Here is a 20,502-nt window from a genome sequence, read left to right as displayed (position 1 = left end):
TCTTTAACAACCTATCTTTCTTTAAACAAGAGTTCTTCAAAGTACTCGAATCTCGAGTGTAAATTGCAGGTTTTACTTTGAATGCATTCATAAATTGCTTCCCCCCTATCCTCCTCCTACCTCCCTCCTTTTCCTCCCTCTGTTACCTGTCCACTGATATTCTTTGGTGTGATTACCTGATTATTTCCTACCCCTGTTATTAAAACTTAATAAAAATTTTCTAAAAATGAAAAATGATATGAACCAGCACAGCATATCTTATTTTCTTATTTCTTCAGCTTGCAGTCTAACAAAACCGGGGCTGGCCGCAGTGCACTGGCCACATGGAGCTACTCTTTGGTTCCAGTTTCGTTTATTTAGCCTGAGACTCTCACCAGCGGGTAAATGAGCTGTAGGAAGGTGTCGCGATCTATCCCACAGTGTTCCGGCACCGGGATCCTCTGCGGAGCTCCATCCATGGCACCAGCCTCGGTCTCTTCTAGGCCAAGCTCCGTGTTTCTAGCCGGAACTTTCACCGCCCGCGGTCCAGGGGCGGAGAGGTGAAAGGGCGGCAAGATGGCGCTCTCCATGGGCAGTTACAGGCACTCGGTGGCTTGTTGCCGTTTGTTGGCCGTCTCGTCTCCCTCCGGCCTTGGGCGGTCTCCGGCGCCCCGGCCTCAGTCATGCCCGGGATCGGCTGCCGCTCCCGCACAGTACTGCCCGCCAAGTGCCCGTTTCTACAGCTCGGAGGGTGGGGGGCAGCGACCGTTGGCCCGGAGGATAGTGGTGGTGGGCATCCCGAACCCCTTCATCTGGTGCCGCACTCGCATCTATTACTTCCTCATCAGGACCTACTTCGACCGCGAGTTCAGTATCGAGGAGTTCAAGGATGGAGCGAAGCAGGTGAGCCCGGGCCCAATACCCAGCCTTTTAAGGTTCCCACTGACATTCCAAATTCAAAAAGGGTTGATCCGGTCCTGGGTTTTTCCTGCTTATAGGTCTCATATCCCAATTACAGTCTCTAAGAAAAGCAAGTTCTTGCATGCATGGAGTAAACCCAGGTCTGGATCCCCTCTTCTGTGGAGCAAAAGTAGAGCCGGTTGGGGTGCAAGCCAGGTTTAATGGGATGGCAGGGGGCCCTGTTCAGTGTTATCCCCTCCCCTGTTAGGTTGGGAATTACTAGGAGAGTGAGTCCCTGTGGAGAGTCACTGGGGGGAGTGAATGGGAGGTTTCTGGGTGAGAGGAAGCCTTGCCCAAGGGGCGTAGTTTGAAATAAAATGCAGAGAAATAGTACCCCGGTACTGAATATGAGGGGGGGTGGAATTTGGAAAAATATAAAAGTGATAGAGACGTAGCCAGGTGGGTCACCAGGGGAGCGACCAGTCCCCTAAATGGACTTCCGATGGCACTGGCGCCTATTTTTCACGCAATCTGTCATACATTCCAATGCCGTCGGAAGTCTGCTGTCCGCTCCCCCTTGCCCTCAACCTGGCTACACATGATAGTTTGCCCTTTGGGGGGGGTCTTTGGTTGTCTGATGGTCCCCTGACACTGACCTGGAGAAGTAAAGGGGGTCCCAAATAGGCTGTAACCAGGAGTTGTGGCTCAGGAAAACGACAACTATGAAAGAGGAGAGCTACGGGTGGGCAGAGGAGAGACTCAGCCCGGGAGTGTGGGATTGGAGCCAGAGAGTACCCATCCCAAGGCCAGGGTGGACCAAAGCAAAGGTCGCCTTGGAGGGAGGTCACACCACAGGAGCGCAGCGATAGCGAGAGGAGTCTGTATACGCCATTTTGCCAGTTGTAAGGATGCCCAATCATTCAGGAAAACCTCTACAATTTTGTGCTGGTTTTTTCCCAACGAAGACACTGTCAACAGTTTTGCTGACATTCCATACAGGTGTCTGCCAGTAAAAACCACAGGATAGCCCCTGAGGCAGCCCTTTTTGGGCGAAACACGGACAGTGTCGGGCGATGCAAGGAGATTGCTATTTACATGAATAAAAGTTTTAATATCTATCACTGATCTGCTTTTATCATTTCCCATCTTGGAGCTTGCGGATCAACTGCCTTTCTGTTTTTTGGGACCTGGCTGTTAGATTAGGCAGGCTTGGGAGACTGACTTTTATGTTCTCTCAAGTCCAATGAACACACTGAAGTCAGCAGCTCATGCAAACTCAAGCAGTTTATTCTTCAACTCTGCAACTGCAGAAACATCAATCCATTCAACTCTCCAACAGTGAATGCAAAGCTTTTAAAACTCCAATCTTTCTGGTGTTCCCCAGGAGAACTCCTGTATTCTCCTCCCTTAGATATATTTAAAGGTACTTTTCAGCAGGACTATTTACACTTTTTACAGACTCCTGCCCATGCCTATCCCAGAAAATGTCCCAAGAATTACATACTCAAATATTTGTCAAACAGGTAAGTTTTCAATGCTTTATGGAACAAAATATATCCGGAAAGAACGTGAATTTGTTCCAGTATTGAATTCCAAATCTTGATAGATTTGATACCTAAATGAACCATCTAAGACTGTCTTTTAAAAGGAACTTTCTTAGAAGTTGGAAAACCCAATATTAGAGTAGAACAGAAGTGTGAATCCTCATGCAAAACTGGATATGTTAACAACTTTTATTTTTCATATTCAGTTACAGTGTAGGATTTTAAATACCATGCAAAAAATCTTAAATTCAACTCGCACGTGGAAAGGCAACCAATGCAATCTTGTCAAAAGAGGAGTTATATGGTCGTATCTTGAACAACCAGATATCAGCTTTTCTGTGACATTCTGAAGAAGCTGCAGTCTGCTAACTAATGCCCCTGTTTATCAAGCCGCACTAGTGGCTTCCGGTGCGGTAATGCCAACAAAGCCCATTCACTTTGAATGGCTCTGTTGGTATTGCCACGCAGCTTGATAAAAGGGGCCTAAATTGGAATGCAAACCAACCAGCACATTACAGTAGTCTAGCTGTGGCAAGATAATAACCTGTACAATCATTCTAAAATGATCAGGTGTAAGTACAAATCTATTTTTTCTTAATTGACATAATCTAAAATATAGCCTCTTACACAACTGATTTACCTAACGTTTCATTGTTAAATTGAGTATCCAAGATTATACAAATTCTCTAGAAGATATTTCAAATTGTAATTGCTCACCAGAATATATTGTAATGCTAGTTGGAACAGTACTAAAATCATTACTAAAGTAAAGAAACTTTATCTTTAATGCATTGAGCTTCAACAAATGCTAATTTGCCAACACATGGATAAGAGATACAATCAGAAATTGCAGTCTGTAAAATCTGTTAATCTGAATTTACAGGTATTGACACGAATATATCATCTGGTGATGTTGCAAGTTGAATAGAAATTAAAGTAATTCTTCATGAGTTTTTTTTTTGTTTTTGTTTTTCTTGGTTATCACTTGACATTGCTGTTGTGTTTATACAATATCTAAAGTCAGCAAGGCATTGACTATATATCTAAACCGAAAGTCAGGATTATTTTGTATTTAAGTACAAATTAAACAGACTTTTTTTCCTTCTTATTTTTAGGCCTTTGCTCTAGTTTCAAAGCTGCTATCTGAATGTAAATTTGATGCACTGGAAGAGCTTGTGGCACACGAGGTAAAAATGCTTTAATGTTGCTTGTAAAGCAGCCATTCTTCAGCACAAGCAGCAACGTGTGTGCAGCATGTGCTAAATTTGCTTTGCCATCCTATAGGGGGGCGATTGTTACAAAAATCTTTTAACAAAATGTTTATAGAAGTTTGAGATTTTTTTCATCATCACCAAGTCAAAAGTCTAAAAAGACAACTAATTTTGAAAGTGTTTTCTCATCATATCTGGAGCTTGCTTCCATGCACCAGGCTACCCTTTGACCTCTTGCTGAACATAGAGAGAGTACAAGGAAGGGATCTGCCCATTAGGGTATGCTGGGCATTGTCAAGTGACCCAAGCTGATCACTGATCTGACCCGGCATAGGTTGCACCAAATCCTGAATGCAAATAGAAAAACTATCAGGCTTATTTTCGAAAGAGAAGGACACCCATTTTTCGACACAAATCGGAAGATGGGCGTCCTTCTCACAGGGTCGCCCAAATTGGCATAATCGAAAGCCGATTTTGGGCGTCCCCAACTGCCTTCCGTCGCGGGGACAGCCAAAGTTCCTAGGGGCGTGTCGGAGGCGTAGCGAAGGCGGGACTTGGGCGTGCCTAACACATGGGCGTCCTCGACCCATAATCAAAAAAACAATGGCGTCCCTGACGAGCACTTGGACAACTTTACTTGGTCCTTTTTTTTTTTCTTATGACCAAGCCACGAAAAAGTGCCCAAACTGACCAGATGATCTCCCCTTTCTCCCCCAGTGGTCATTAACCCCCTCCCACCCTCAAAAAAAAATAGTTTAAAAATATTTTGTGCCAGCCTCAAATGTCATACTCTGGTCCATCGCAGCAGTATGCAGGTCCCTGGAGCAGTTTTAGTGCGTGCAGTGCACTTCAGGCTGGCGGAACCCAGGCCCATCCCCCCCCCCCCCCCCCCCCACATCTGTTATACTTCTGGTGGTAAATATGAGCCCTCCAAAACCCACCATAAACCTACTGTACCTGCATCTAGGTGCCCCCTTCACCCGTAAGGGCTATGGTAGTGGTGTATAGTTGTTGGTAATGGGTTTTGGGGGGCTCAGCACACAAGGTAAGGGAGCTATGTACCTGGGAGCTTTTTCTGAAGTCCACTGCAGTGCCCCTTAGGGTGCCCAGTTGGTGTCCTGGCATGTCAGGAGGACCAGTGCAGTACGAGTGCTGGCTCCTTCCACGACCAAAGGACTTGCATTTGGTCATTTCTGAGATGGGCATCCTTAGTTTCCATTATCACCAAAAATCAGAAACGACCAAGTCTAAGGACGACCTAAATGTCAAGATTTGGGCGTCCCCGACCGTATTATTGAAACGAAAGATGGACGCTCATCTTGTTTCAATAATATGGGCCCGCCCCTTCGCCATGATATTTTGCGAGGACGTCCTCGGGAAAATTGGGCACCCCTTTCGATTTTGCCCCTTCACATATTTCAGCATTATTTGTCGTCAGTTGGGGCAGAACTGCACAACTGTCTGTGGGTGATCTACTTGTTGAGAAGAAGTTTATTAAATTTGGAAAAAGAAACAACTCTTTTGACAGAGTATGAATGCCCAATCATTCAGGAAAATAATACTGCTCAAGTAAGGTGATGAGCCTGTCTACCTGTGGGGCATACACAGTTAACAACATTTTGGGGCATTATGGGAATGTGATGCTTGGTATAGGTTGCAGAAGAATGGGACCCTGCCATGATCAGGCATCAGATAATTATAGTGTCAGAAAGGCAGTTGTGTTCCATTTTTATCTACAGACCCAAATTCCCAATTCCCAAATAATAACAGAACTAACTGCATAGACAGAGTATTATAAAAAATAAATTTCTTATTTAATTACAATAGCAGCAACAACAAAATGGAAATGTGGGAGTCGTGAAACAGAAGTGATTTTGTCATGGAAATAGCACAGTGTAAACGCACATCGATCCCTAATGCTCCTAATATAGTCAGTCCCTATAAACCCCCAGCACGTACACAGCAACTACACATGGCAATTATACAGCCTGATTGGAGATGATCCCAGACATCTAGGTAGCAGAGTGTTCTTCCCCCAGGTCAATCAGTTGTAGTGCAGGGCTGCCTCAAATAGAATGTCCGCCTTTTGTCTTTGTTTACAAGCTGCAGCTGATGTGGTGATGTCATTCTCGGCTTGGCTCGGACCCCATGTGTTCTGTGAAACAGCCTTGTTTGTTTCAGATTGTTATGATTTACGGGCCACGGTGCTGTCTCATTGGCACTACGAAGTCAGTGTTTCAGGGAGGAAGGTGCTTTCTTGAGATGCAAATGTGCCACCACGTCTGGGATAGCAGGCCTGGGACTTTTCCAACATTATGGTTTACAGATCCAACTACTACATCATATCTGTAATGTAACAGAGCCAGTCTGACTGTGGAGTGCATGCATTGTCCCAGGAGACAGCATGTTGTATTCTGTATCTCCAGCCATTATGTCAGCTCAGTCTCCAAATAAATTACACCTACGCCTATCTACACACTCCTTGGCAGTGAAGGATAGCCAAAGTATGTATTTTAAAGTCAGGTTGGTCACGCTAGAAAGTGCTATGTATTATTTCAATATAACTTTATTATATAGTGGCATGTAGTGCTGCATTGGATGCTTTATATAGTGTTTTGTGCAGTGGCCCTTTGCCCCTACATACCTGCATCTTATCAGTATTACAATTCTCAAAAACATACCTCAAATCTATTACCAAATTGCTGCAGTAGAAAGAAAAAGGATTTAAAATATCTTTGGGCATCTGGCAGCAGTTACTGGCATATGTGTTTGTGCCAAGAGTTTCACATTGTTTGGTATGCTAGAGTGCTAATCACAGCATTGATTGTCTTTTAATTATAGGCACTTCAGACGTTAAAGGAGAAATGTATTCTGCTTCCTGATAACCACAAAACTGCCCTGGCAGCTGCTGCAGATGAAATAATATACACAGTAGCAGGAGACATAGGCATTTTTTATGATGAAAATGGTACGTACCAGAAGAAAATGTATGTGCAGGGAGAGCAGCAGGTATCTTCTTAGCTGTCAGTTCAAAAGCAGGATGCCATGCGTGAGGTACAGGAGAAGAAGTACTTGCTTAAGGAGCCACAGTGTAAATTAAAATAGTTTGTTCCAAATGTACAGTAGAACATACTCTGTCCTCACTGGACAGGATTTTTCTTTGCTGTACATTAGGTAAGTGAAGCCTTCAGCCAAGGGTGGAAAGTTACTTAGGAACTCTATGCACCAGCCAAATCTTGTTAGGACTCAGGAAAAACACTGTTTCATGCTTTAGTGTCTTCTTCTGTTGTCAAAGTTCTGTTCATCTGTGTGTTTTGCTTCTTTTATCTGTATACATGCATGACATTTGTTTTCAGAAGCACATGCAGGTGATCTATTTTATTTTTTTGTTTTCTAAGTATTCAGGAGTAGCCTAGTGGTTAGTGCAGCAGACTTTGATCCTAGGGAACTGAGTTCAATTCCCACTGCAGCTCCTTGTGACTGTGGGCAAGTCACTTAACCCTCCATTGCCCCAGGTACAAAATAAGTACCTGTATATATGTAAACCGCTTTGAATGTAGTTGCAAAATACCACAGAAAGGCGGTATATCAAGTCCCATTGCCCTTTCCCTTCATTTGTTTTAGTGTTCTCTCATATAGCTGATGTTACTTTAAAACTTACCTGGGTGTGTGCTAAATCTTGACTATTGTAATGCACTATCAATGGGCACACTAGAGAATTATATATATTGTCTTCAATTGGCACAAAATACAGCAACATGGGTCATTTTGAGGGCCTGATGTAGATAGGGCAGGATTAACACTTTAGAGGTTCCCCCACTGTGCCCACCCACAGTCATACATCCCATTTCCTCCCAGACACCAACCATCCATACTTCACCCATATATCTCCCTACTTCTACTGCTCACAAACCCACAGCCCATATACTCTTACACCCTTCATTTTTTTATATAGATTTATTGACCAACTTTGGGAAGAGATTCACCCAAAGTAGCATACAGATGTAATGTCACATAGGCAGCTTATGTTGTAGTAATAGTGAAGTGAATTTGGAATATAATATGACTGTGTCAGTATCATATACACTTCAGAACAGCACAGCAGAACATTAATATACGCACAGTGTCAGTAGAATACACTGAAACATCTTAATCAGGAGCAGATGGGACAGGTGCAGTTGGCATGTTATAGACCCAGAACAGGTAAGAAAGACATTAGGATACATTGATTGTATGTATAGCTGAATAAAGTTTATGCAGCTAGTTTCAGAGGGTGTGTGGAAATCTAGTTCTGATGTAGTTTGAATGACTGACTGGTCAATCGCCACAGCCTTTAACAGTTTGGTTCTTAAGTTAGGTGTAACCCCTCTGGGAGAAAGGTCCAGACTGGATGGAGGTGGGGGGGGGGGGGGGAGGCTACTTCTGAGAAGGCTTGCTGATGCATATCACATCATGTACTTTCCTTTTTGGAGAGGGTACAGATAGGGCACCCCAGAGGCCTCAAGGGTCCAGAGAGAACTTATTCCTTAGGTACTCAAGCCCATTTCCTCTGAGGGCCTTGAAGAGAGTTTTAAATTTGGTCCTATAGGATACTGGTAGCCAGTGCAGTTTTTGCAGGAAGGATGGGATATGGGCATTGCACTTCCAACCCTGTATCAGTTATGCTGCAGTGTTCTGAATTAATTAGAACTGATGCAAACTCTTCATGTTCAGATTAGTGTGTTACAGTTGGCCAGCTGTGGACATTATCACAGCATTGACCAGTGTGATCAGACTTGCCTTTTCGATATATGGAGAGAGATTGTGTAGTTCTCATGTTAGGCAACCTTTAAAAACTGCTTCTGAAGTTGTCAGGATCAAAATTAAGTAAGTCCAGCAATATCCCAAGATTTCTGACCTGTGATTTTAGGGGCAGTTCATAGTTCTCAAAAGGAGTTTTGGTATTAGGTACCTGGCTCATGTTAAGAATCTTCAGAATCAGTTTTATTTGATGTAACCATACTCTCTGTATCCCTATATATACATTCCCCTAGCCCCTTCATATACAATTCTACCCACCCTCACATATAATACACTCCTGCTTTCCCCAAGTCTACCCACACACTCTTTTTCTACAAATCTGTGTTAGAAGGCATTCCCAAAGACATGCTTTTTGCCTGCCTGCCTGCCTGCCTTGCTTGTTGAAACTTCATGTTTCTGCTCTTCATAGATGATAAATTGAGAAAAATGGTTTCCAGCTATTGTGGAAAATTAACATATTGGCTATTATGTTAGAGATCACTTGAGCACCTTGTATCACACAGTTAGAAAATCCAGAAAAACATACAAGATCTTAACATATGGATCAACACTGAGTGAGAAACATAAATTTCAACACGAAAAAAATGGAGAAAAAAGACCTCAGAAAAAAATACACAAAGACCCACAACACCATCATAGGTCAGAAAAAAAACTCCACATACTATATAGTGTGAAGAAAAATTCTAATTCTCAAACCGTTTTAAATACATATGTCCATCCACAAGAATGAAAAAAAAATTAACTTCTCCATGAAGTTTCAAAAACCACAATATTAATTGTTGGTAATCCACTTATCTCATGCTGCTTTCTTCTCTTGAGAGGTGGCGAATCTAACAACTAATAAATCCCATTATCAGGTTAGTACAGAATAGAAACACCAGCCCTACTGCCCTGGGAGAGCTCAAACTTGTCAGATCTCGGAAGATAAGCAGGGTAAAGGTTTGCTAATACCTGGATGAGAGAACACCAGGGAAAACAATTGCTGCTGGCTTCAAAAGGCAGTGGCAAACCACCATAATGTACTGGAAAGAAAATTTCACAATTGTCATAAGGGTGCTGCGATCATACATGGCTAACAAACAATTAGGGCAAACAATGCACTTCCTACCACCACTGCAGAATATATTTTTAAACACCAAAAGGCACTTGCAGGTAAAGTGAAATTGACACATTAACATTCATTTGCAACTATGATACAGTAATCAGAATATGCAATTTGGAGCAATAGGATTGGCCTCTTCTGAAGTGTCATATTTCTCAGATTTGCCTGTCTTTTTTTTTTTTTTTTTTTTTTGCTGTGCTGCATTTCATCATTTGTTTCTGTTGCACTGTATCATAAAAGGAACTTTTAAAATGGGTCAATATGATTTTCTCTTTTGAAAGGTTTTCAGATACCCATTTTAGCAACCTCATGTTATATGCTACTGTGTAACCCTTGTACTAAGCAGGCATCCTTATATCAGGGCATTCTCTCCTGGTACACTGTATCACTGGAATAAATTTACCTCCTAACAGCCAGGCGGTTCCCACACTCTTCCAGCCCTGATTAAAAATGCATCACATATTCAACTACCTACTCCCCCCATGCTATTGTGCTAACTTGTGTCACCTTTTGTGACGTGCTTGTAAGATGCCCTGGACAGGACACCACTATAAAACCTGAAAGTGATGCACCTGTGATTATAAACCCATGTATGTTTTTTCTTTCTCCCATATAGGAAGGAAATTTGTCCGTATCCTGATGCGCTTTTGGTATCTGACCAGTGCCAATCTTCCTGATGAAAGTCCCGATGGGACCAAAGTTTTCCAGATTGTATTTGGAGACGAAAATGCTAAAGAAGCTAAACACCTTCTTACTGCTAACTATGAGTAAGTGCTCTTTGCTGCATTTTGACTGTGAAAATCTTGTTCTTGATTAGGAGTAAGCATAAAGGGATTTTTTTTTTAACTGTATGGAATATTTTTTATTAAACTGGTAAACTATATATACAGACAGGCTAGATTTACTAACCTGCATTAATGTACATTATTTAACATAAGTCCCATTACTGTCAGTGGGGCTTATATACTAATAAACATGCATAAAAAGTACATTAATGCAGGTTAGTAAATCTAGCCTAAGATTTGCCAATAGAAAAGAAGTTTCTCCTCCACCTCCAAACAAAAAAATGAATAAAAATTCAATGCAGCATAATGTGATACAGTGAATATGAAACTACTGGTTCCCCTTGAGCACACTCCCTCACACGAGCATATTAAGAGGCCTCCCTACAGAATACTTAGCAGGGAGGACATCGTTCATACAGGGTAGATAAAAACCCAAAGCAGAGAGAGGCCCAGAGCAGGAAGGAACAGCACTCCTGAGTATGCCTCCACAACCTATGCTTGAAGGACCAGAAGGCTGGCCAAAGTGAGAAAATTCTCATTGCAACACTGTGTAGTTTGTGACCTTTGTGGACTGGCAGGAGCCAGGCCTTTGTTTAATACTGAACTCCAAGCTGATACTCCAGTTCACGCTGTGACTTTTTGTAACTTGGCTGGAGCTTTTGATGATTGGAATCAAGCTAAGAGCTTCCAGTCCTGTGAAGAAAACAGGCTTCTGTGTATGTTTGTTTGAAATAAGCCATTAAAATAGTTGTGCTTTACTTTTACACTGTGACTTTGCTGTGTCTGTGGAGTCTTTGTGCCCTGCCTCACTGATGCTATCACACTACAGTAAATATGCAAGAACTTGAAACAGTTCAGAGGAAGGTGACGAAAATGGCATGGGGTTTGCACCAAAAGACATATGACAAGAGGCTGGAAGAACTGAATATGTATACCCTAGAGCAGTGGTTCCCAAACCTGGTCCTGGAGGTGCCCCAGCCAGTCAGGTTTTCAGGATATCCACAATGAATGTTCATAATAGTTCTGCATGCAGTGGAGGCAGCACATGCAAATCTCTCTCAATAATCATTGTGGATATCCTGAAAACCTGGCTGGGGTGCCTCCAGGACCAGGTTTGGGAACCACTGCCCTAGAGGAAAGAAAGGATAAGGGAGATATGATATAGACATTTAAATACGTGAAACTTATTAATATAGAAACAACATGAATTGAGGTTGCGTGATAGTACACTTTTAGGAGTAACGTCAAAAAAATTCTTTTTCATGGAGAGGGTGATGTATGCCTGGAATGCCCTCCCAAGGGAGGTGGTGGAGACGAAAACAGTGACTGAATTCAAAAAAGTGCAGGATGAATACAGGATCCCTAATTGAAAAAGCAAAACTTAAATGAGCATATAGATAGCTGGGTGGCTGGTGGACGTGAGGATCGCCTGGTGACTTGCCTGCCTGGTGCGAAGGTGACGGACCTCATGCGTCACCTAAATAGGATTCTAGATAGTGCTGGGGAGGAGTCCGCTGTCTTGGTACATGTGGGTACCAATGACGTAGGAAAATGTGGGAGAGAGGTTCTGGAAGCCAAATTTAGGCTCTTAGGTAGAAAGCTCAAATCCAGATCCTCTAGGGTAGCATTTTCTGAAATGCTACCTGTTCCACACGCAGGGCCCAAGAGACAGGCAGAGCTCCGGAGTCTCAATGCGTGGATGAGACAATGGTGCAGGGAGGAGGGTTTTAGATTTGTTAGGAACTGGGCAACATTCTGGGGAAGGGGGAGCCTATTCCGAAAGGATGGGCTCCACCTTAACCAGGGTGGGACCAGGCTGCTGGCGTCGGCTTTTAAAAAGGAGATAGAGCAGCTTTTAAACTAGAAATGGGGGGAAGGCCGACAGTCGCTCAAAAGCGCATGGTTCGGGATAAGGTATCTTGCAAAGATACCTCACAAACAGGGAAGATATGGTTTCTGGATAGTGAGGTTGCGCAACAGACCGTGGTAGGTCAGGTGCCCTTAAATACAACTAAAGATCAGACAAAAGAGGCAAATCAGTAGTGTCCAGTACTAAGCATCATGGAAATAGGAACAACAAACATACTTTGAAATGTCTATATGTAAATGCTAGGAGTCTAAGAAATAAGATGGGAGAGTTGGAATATATTGCACTAAATGAAAAATTGGATATAATAGGCATTACTGAGACCTGGTGGAAGGAGGATAACCAGTGGGACACTGTCATACCAGGATACAATTATATCATAGTGATAGGGTGGACCGGACTGGTGGAGGGGTAGCATTGTATATTAACGAGAACCTTGACTCAGATAGATTACAAATTCAGCAGGACACAAATCGCACCCTTGAATCATTGTGGGTTGAAATTCCATGTATAAAAGGGAAAAGGACGGTGATAGGAGTGTACTACCGTCCGCCTCGCCAGGATGAGCAGGTAGACGCAGAAATGATAAAAGAAATCAGAGACGCAAACAAAATGGGCAATGTGATAATAATGGGTGACTTCAATTATCCAAATATAGACTGGGTAAATGTAACATCGGGACACGCTAGAGAGGTACAATTCCTTCATGAAATCATGGACAGCTTTATGGAGCAGCTGGTGCAGGAGCCGACAAGAGAAGGAAAAATTCTAGACTTGGTTCTTAGTAGAGCGCATGATCTGGTGAGGGACGTTATGGTACTGGGGCCGCTTGATAACAGTGATCATAATATGATCAGTTTTGATATCGACCTTGAAGTTACTATACACAGGAAGTCAAATACGTTAGCGTTTAACTTTAAAAAAAGGAGACTATGATAAAATGAGAAGAACAGTGGAAAAAAAACTTAGGGGGACAACTGAGAGGATAAAAACTGTACAACAGGCATGGACGCTGTTCAAAAATACCATCCTGGAGGCCCAGGCCAAACATATTCCACAAATTAGAAAAGAAAGATGGAACTCCAAAAGACAGCCAGCCTGGTTGAAAAGTGAGATGAAGGAAGCTATTAGGGCTAAAAGAAATGCCTTCAGAAAATGGAAGAAGGAACCGTCTGAAAATAACAAGAAGCAGCATAAGGAGTGTCAAAGCAAATGCAAGGCGCAGATAAAGAAGGCCAAGAGGGATTACGAAAAAAAGATAGCATTAGAGGCAAAAAAGCATAGTAAAAAATTTTTTCGGTATATTAAAAGCAGGAAGCCGGCAAAAGAATCGGTTGGGCCGCTGGATGACCGAGGGGTAAAAGGGGCGATCAAGGAAGACAAAGGCGTAGCGGAGAGATTGAGGAAGGTTTGGGTGGGATACGGTGTCAGAAATGATATTTCAAGCGGTTGAGTCGGAGAAACTTACTGACTTCATGGTAAACCTGAAGAACGTAATGGGGGCAGTTCAGCAAACTGAAGAGTAGCAAATCTCATGGACCGGATGGTATTCATCCTAGAGTACTGATAGAACTGAAAAATGAGCTTGCGGAGCTACTGCTAGTGATATGCAATTTATCCTTAAAATCGAGCGTGGTACCGGAAGATTGGAGGGTGACCAATGTAACACCCATTTTTTAAAAAGGTTCCAGGGGAGATCCAGGAAATTATAGACTGGTGAGTCTGACGTCAGTGCGGGGAAAATGGGAGAGGCTATTATTAAAAACAAAATTACAGAGCACATCCGAGGACATGGATTACTGAGACCGAGTCAGCATGGCTTTTGTGTGGGGAAATCTTGCCTGACCAATTTACTTTAATTCTTTGAAGGAGTAAACAAACATGTGGACAAAGGGGAGCCAGTTGATATTGTGTATCTGGATTTTCAAAAGGCGTTTGACAAGTTACCTCATGAAAGGCTACAGAGGAAATTGGAGGGTCATGGGATAGGAGGAAAAGTCCTATTGTGGATTAAAAACTGGTTGAAGGATAGGAAACAGAGAGTGGGGTTAAATGGGCAGTATTCACAATGGAGAAGGGTAGTTAGTGGGGTTCCTCAGGGGTCTGTGCTAGGACCGCTGCTTTTTAATATATTTATAAATGATTTAGAGATGGGAGTAACTAGCGAGGTAATTAAATTTGCTGATGACACAAAGTTATTAAAAGTCGTTAACTCGCGACAGGATTGTGAAAAATTACAGAAGGACCTTACGAGACTGGGAGACTGGGTGGCTAAATGGCAGATGACGTTTAATGTGAGCAAGTGCAAGGTGATGCATGTGGGGAAAAAAGAACCCGAATTAGAGCTACGTCACGCAAGGTTCCACGTTAGAAGTTACAGACCAAGAAAGGGATCTGGATGTCGTCATCGATAATACACTGAAACCTTCTGCTCAGTGTGCTGTTGCGGCTAGGAAAGCAAATGGAATGTTGGTTATTATTAGGAAAGGTATGGAAAACAGGTGTGAGGATGTTATAATGCCGTTGTATCGCTCTATGGTGCGACTGCACCTTGAGTATTGTGCTCAATTCTGGTCGCCGTATCTCAAGAAAGATATAGTGGAATTGGAAAAGGTGCAGTGAAGGGCGACTAAAATGATAGCGGGGATTGGATGACTTCCCTATGAAGAAAGACTAAGGAGGCTAGGGCTTTTCAGCTTGGAGAAGAGACAGCTGAGGGGAGACATGATAGAGGTATATAAAATAATGAGTGGAGTGGAACAGGTGGATGTGAAGCGTCTGTTCACGCTTTCCAAAAATACTAGGACTAGGGGGCATGCGATGAAACTACAGTGTAGTAAATTAAAAACAAATCGGAGAAAATGTTTCTTCACCCAACGCTTAATTAAACTGTGGAATTCATTGCCGGAGAACGTGGTGAAGGCGGTTAGCTTGGCAGAGTTTAAAAAGGGGTTAGACGGTTTTCTATAGGACAAGTCCATAAGCCGCTACTAAATGGACTTGGGAAAAATCCACAATTCCAGGAATAACATGTATAGAATGTTTGTACGTTTGGGAAGCTTGCCAGGTGCCCTTGGCCTGGATTGGCCGCTGTCGTGGACAGGATGCTGGGCTCGATGGACCCTTGGTCTTTTCCCAGTGTGGCATTACTTATGTATGTGTTTTGAGTGGTTCTTAGATGGCAACTTGGCTGTGAAGAACTAAGTCCAGTGTTGAGCAGGCTTTTACGGTCTGTGTCCCCATATATGGCAACATAGATTAGGATGTGCTGGCGAGGTCTTCAATGGCAACTCAGTAGTTGGAACGTAAGGACAACGCCAGGCGGACTTCTATGGTCTGTGTCCCAAAACAATGGCAAAGAAAGATCAGGATCAAGTATTCTTATCACACATTCATTGTTGGTTTAATCTTGAATTGATAATGAGGTGACTGTTGAGCAGACTGGATGGACCATTCAGGTCTTTATCTGCCATTTTCTACTATGTTACAATGTGAATAGATCTGCGTGCACGCTCTCCATTGTATGCAAAGTTTCTCATGCATATTCATTGTGGATATCCTGAAAGTCTAAATGCCTTAGTGTGTCCTAACAACCAGGTTGAGTACCCCTGGTCCAGTGGAGTCCTTAACACAGCAGCGTCCCTTCCCCAGTGACAGACTTCTAGCTTGCCCTAAGTAGGCTGATCTATTGCACAGGGCCCGAGAAGGTGCAGCGTTCTTATCTGTTAATATTTTATAGCACAAACAGTTGAATCAAAAACTGTTAGAACATAGAAAGTAACTAACAAAATCCTGTAGAGAGCTTGGACTAATAGCTCTCCCACAGTACAGGCAAACAGATATATTACAAAAGCAGACCATCAAACAAGCAAGAATGAACCAACCAACCCCTCTAGAACTCAGGAACCAAATTACAAAGCTAGATTATTTAATACTAAACTATGTACACAAGAGGACAAAGATTTGTACATATGGTTCCCAAATAGCCCAAAATCGTTTTTTACGCTTAAACATAAGACATGCATCCTGAGCTTCCATGAGCAATAAATTATGAAAGGCATTCCTCCAATGCCAAAATTTAGATGGAGAACTTGGTATACAATGCTGTAAAATACATTTTTTACCCACTACACTGGCTTTATATATAAAAACACGCTCATTCCTCAAAAGTGGTCCACAATATTCAACTTTCCCAAAAAGTATACCTAAGAGAAGAAATAAGAGATTTATGAAGTAGTTGTTCCCAATATGCAAGCAATCAATACCAGAATCTTTGAATTGTGGGACATAGCCAAAAAGAGTGAAACAAAGTGGAATCCTGTGAACCACAGTGAGGACACAATACAGAGGGAACGTAACCAACGTAAAAGGCCTGTTTATGAGAAAAATATAACCTGGAGATAAACCGAAGGTGAGATTGCCTGTACATTGCACTATGTATACGAAGGGGTAAGAATTGTATTAACTTAAGGATCTCAGCTTCTCAAAGACAAACCCCAATTCAGTATTCCACTGTAGCACCCATTGAGAAAAATCTTTCCCAGGAACCACCATAGTCGGCACTCTATAGAGACTAGACACTGAGACTTGGGAGACATTGGATGGGAAAAAAAATTCATAAGCAACTCAAACATATGAGGAGAGCAGTTAATTCTAAGCAGCTTTTTAATATAATGTAGAGGAGTGTGGTAGCCGTGTTAGTCCACTCTTAAGGTTATCAATAGGAATCAAACAAAATAAAACATGGAAAAGAAAATAAGATGATACCTTTTTTATTGGACATAACTTAATACATTTCTTGATTAGCTTTCGAAGGTTGCCCTTCTTCCTCAGATCGGAAATAAGCAAATGTGCTAGCTGACAGTGTTTATAAGTGAAAACATTCAAGCATTACTGTGACAGTCTGACAGGGTGGGAGGAGGGGGGTGGGTAGGCAGTATGCATGGGGACATCAAAGCATATCATTGATATTCTAACAGGGTGGGTGTGGATAGGTGAGGGGAGGGTGATCAACAGAGACATACAGCTTTATGGTTTATAATGGGCTAGGAACCCCAGATCCTTGTTAAGTCCTTTCTGTTGGGTGTTAAAATATTCAATCATTCTGACTTCAAAGGTCTTACGTTCTTGTATGGTTTTAAAGTTACCTTTGAGGATTCTCACTGTGAAATCACTGGTACAGTGTCCTGGTCCTGTAAAATGTTGACCAACAGGCGTGGGAACCCTGCTGGTACCAGTATTGTTCATATGATGTCTATGTAAATTGAATCTTGTCTTAAGCATCTGGCCTGTTTCTCCAATATAGCATCCTTCGTTACATTTTTTACACTGAATGATATATACCACATTGGAAGATGAGCAAGTGAAAGATCCCTTTATGTTGAATATCTTTCCTTTGTGGATGACTTTGGGAAAGATATTCAACATAAAGGGATCTTTCACTTGTTCATCTTCCAATGTGGTATATATCATTCAGTGTAAAAAATGTAACGAAGGATGCTATATTGGAGAAACAGGCCAGATGCTTAAGACAAGATTCAATTTACATAGACATCATATGAACAATACTGGTACCAGCAGGGTTCCCACGCCTGTTGGTCAACATTTTACAGGACCAGGACACTGTACCAGTGATTTCACAGTGAGAATCCTCAAAGGTAACTTTAAAACCATACAAGAACGTAAGACCTTTGAAGTCAGAATGATTGAATATTTTAACACCCAACAGAAAGGACTTAACAAGGATCTGGGGTTCCTAGCCCATTATAAACCATAAAGCTGTATGTCTCTGTTGATCACCCTCCCCTCACCTATCCACACCCACCCTGTTAGAATATCAATGATATGCTTTGATGTCCCCATGCATACTGCCTACCCACCCCCCTCCTCCCACCCTGTCAGACTGTCACAGTAATGCTTGAATGTTTTCACTTATAAACACTGTCAGCTAGCACATTTGCTTATTTCCGATCTGAGGAAGAAGGGCAACCTTCGAAAGCTAATCAAGAAATGTATTAAGTTATGTCCAATAAAAAAGGTATCATCTTATTTTCTTTTCCATGTTTTATTTTGTTTGATTCCTATTGATAACCTTAATATAATGTGAAACTTGCAAATATGCAAAAGTATCAGTATCAGATTTTCCCAAAGTTCGCAGTAACATTGGTATAGTTTTCAGCGCACCTTGTTTGTCCACTTTGTGCATTATTCCAGCTATGCACTGATCCATAGCCTCTATGGTCTAAAGACTTAGATGAAAAATCGGGCCATGTCCATACCTAACCAAGAGGCTCATTTTCAAAGCACTTAGCCTCCCAAAGTTCCATAGAAACCTATGGAACTTAGCCTCCCAAAGTGCTTTGAAAATATGCCTCCAAGTCTGCCATCTGATGAGTGACTTTTTATGCACTTGCCACTTTTTTTCATAGCCTTTGGAACAAGAAAGGGCCATATCCAGGTGTTACAAGTCTTGTGGAGTAACAAATTGGGCTTTTGTTCTTGGGGTTCAAACGGCATCTTACTTTTCCTAAAGCAAAATTTGGTTTAGAAACAATTGCCTTGTGATCAAAAACAAAAAAAAATAGTCTTTTCTATTGTGACCACCAAATAAGAAATTCTAACTATACCTTTTCAGGTCAGTGTTTTTAAACATTTAACTACTTTTCATATATCCAGCAGCACTATATAATCGTACAAACCACTGACAACTAACTGGATAGTGGTGATACTTGGCCACAATCTGTATAATTATGTGGTTTGAGTTAAGACATCTTTTCTACTATCCTAATTAAAGGGTCATGGATTTGACATACCACCTTTTTTTTAGATACTTTCTCTGTCCCTAGTGGGCTTACAATCTAAGTTTTGTATCTGGGGCAATGTAGGATTAAGTGACTTGCCCAGGGTCACAAGGAGCTGCAGTGGGAATTGAACCCAGTTCCCTAGGTTCGTAGCCCACTGCACTAACCATTAGGCTATTCCTCCACTCCACGTAGCTATATGGATAGCAGATGAATATTTCCAGCTATCTGTAGCATGCCACTGAAAATTGATGGTTAGGAGATTATACATTTGAGCTGCCACCACTAAACCTATAAACCCCTTTGAATATTGGGCCAGTTATTTCTTTTTTTAAGTCGGAGCCAAGAGGCAGTTGCTTTAAAGTTTTTAATATTTTTTTTTTGTCATTTTAAATCTTTTGTCTTGTTTTTCTTTCAGGTTTCGTAGGGAGTTTACTCAAGGAGCAAAACCAGAATGGATTATTACACGCATTGAGCATTCAAAGCTTTTATAATGAACTTGTCCTTGCCATTGTGGACAGCAGCAGTAAGAATGGCAAGCTGGCAACATGGCCAAGTATCTCCATGATGGAAGCTAGTTCTGTGGGCCAGTTTTTTATTTTTCATTCAAAGGGATGCTTTTGAATAATTTGCCATACAGTACATAGCACATTGGTACAGAAAATGTACTGCAGTCATTGTCTGGAAATATTTAAAGCTAAAAGTATTGGTACATGTTTTTAACAAATGAAGATTTATGGTCACATATACCATGTAAATGTCTCATGGTCAAGGAAAGTAAAGAAGTTATAAAAGACTATAATGGTTCCATTTTGGATGGCAGAAACTATACATTTTTTAATCTTGAATATTATTTTGGCCTGAATTAGGTTTTTACAGCAAAATACATATGCATACTCCAAAGAGCTTAGTCACAGTGGGTTCTCCGAGGACAAGTAGGGCATTAATTCTCACAAGTGGGTAACATGGCTCTGCATTGCCCACTCCGGGCTTTATGACATGCCATAAGAGCTTTTGTGAAGCGCAAGACATGCTCCACCACGCATGCACAAGTGCCTTTCTGCCGCCGCTTGTGTTTGGCTACCACAGTTCTTTTTTTTTTTTTTTAATCAAGGAGAGGAAAAGACCACGTTTGTGACTTCTCTTCACGCTCAGTTTGAAGAGCTTTATTTTTGGTACCTTTCGGCGTTTTTTCAGCTGTTTTTATCACTGTGCCTTTTTGGGGATTTGTTTTCCCTTCTCTTCCTGTACCTTTTTAGTTTGTTTATTTTGTCCAGTTTTTAAGTTTCCTTTATTTTCTATCTGCTAGGTCTCCGGTCGGGTCTTACCCGTCTTTTTTTTTATTTTCCTGGTGCCTTGCCCATTTTTTCAGGCACCATTGTGTCTTTTGATTTAGCGTCGGACGTTTTTCCGTCCATGTTCTCTAAAGCTCCCAGTGGCTTTAAGCGTTGTACCCAGTGCAGTTGGACAATGTCTGGCATGGACAGTCTTGGTCTCTTCAGTGTCTAGGGCTT

The 20,502-nt window shown here is 41.9% G+C and overlaps 2 protein-coding genes across 3 annotated transcripts in view; one reads left to right on the top strand and one right to left on the bottom strand.

The window, feature by feature from the left end:
• The window catches only part of TYW5 (tRNA-yW synthesizing protein 5), a 74,820-nt gene extending 74,236 nt beyond the window's left edge, over positions 1–584 (bottom strand). For both annotated transcript variants that reach the window (XM_030209987.1, XM_030209988.1), the window contains exon 1: positions 375–584. In XM_030209987.1, the coding sequence (XP_030065847.1) occupies positions 375–569 (195 nt within the window). In that variant the 5' untranslated portion in view covers positions 570–584. The remainder of the gene's footprint in view (positions 1–374) is intronic.
• MAIP1 (matrix AAA peptidase interacting protein 1) lies at positions 532–19,784 on the top strand. Its single transcript, XM_030209989.1, has 5 exons — positions 532–882; positions 3,539–3,610; positions 6,476–6,602; positions 10,153–10,303; positions 19,407–19,784. The coding sequence occupies exons 1-5, from the start codon at positions 556–558 to the stop codon at positions 19,480–19,482; spliced, it is 753 nt and encodes a 250-aa protein (XP_030065849.1). The 5' UTR covers positions 532–555; the 3' UTR covers positions 19,483–19,784.
• Positions 19,785–20,502: the final 718 nt, after the last annotated feature.

This window comes from Microcaecilia unicolor, chromosome 7 (genome assembly GCF_901765095.1).
Source record: "Microcaecilia unicolor chromosome 7, aMicUni1.1, whole genome shotgun sequence".
In the NCBI taxonomy this organism is placed as follows: Eukaryota; Metazoa; Chordata; class Amphibia; order Gymnophiona; family Siphonopidae; genus Microcaecilia; species Microcaecilia unicolor.
Note: the sequence above shows the minus strand (reverse complement) of the source record. Positions and strands in the feature narration are given on the sequence as shown.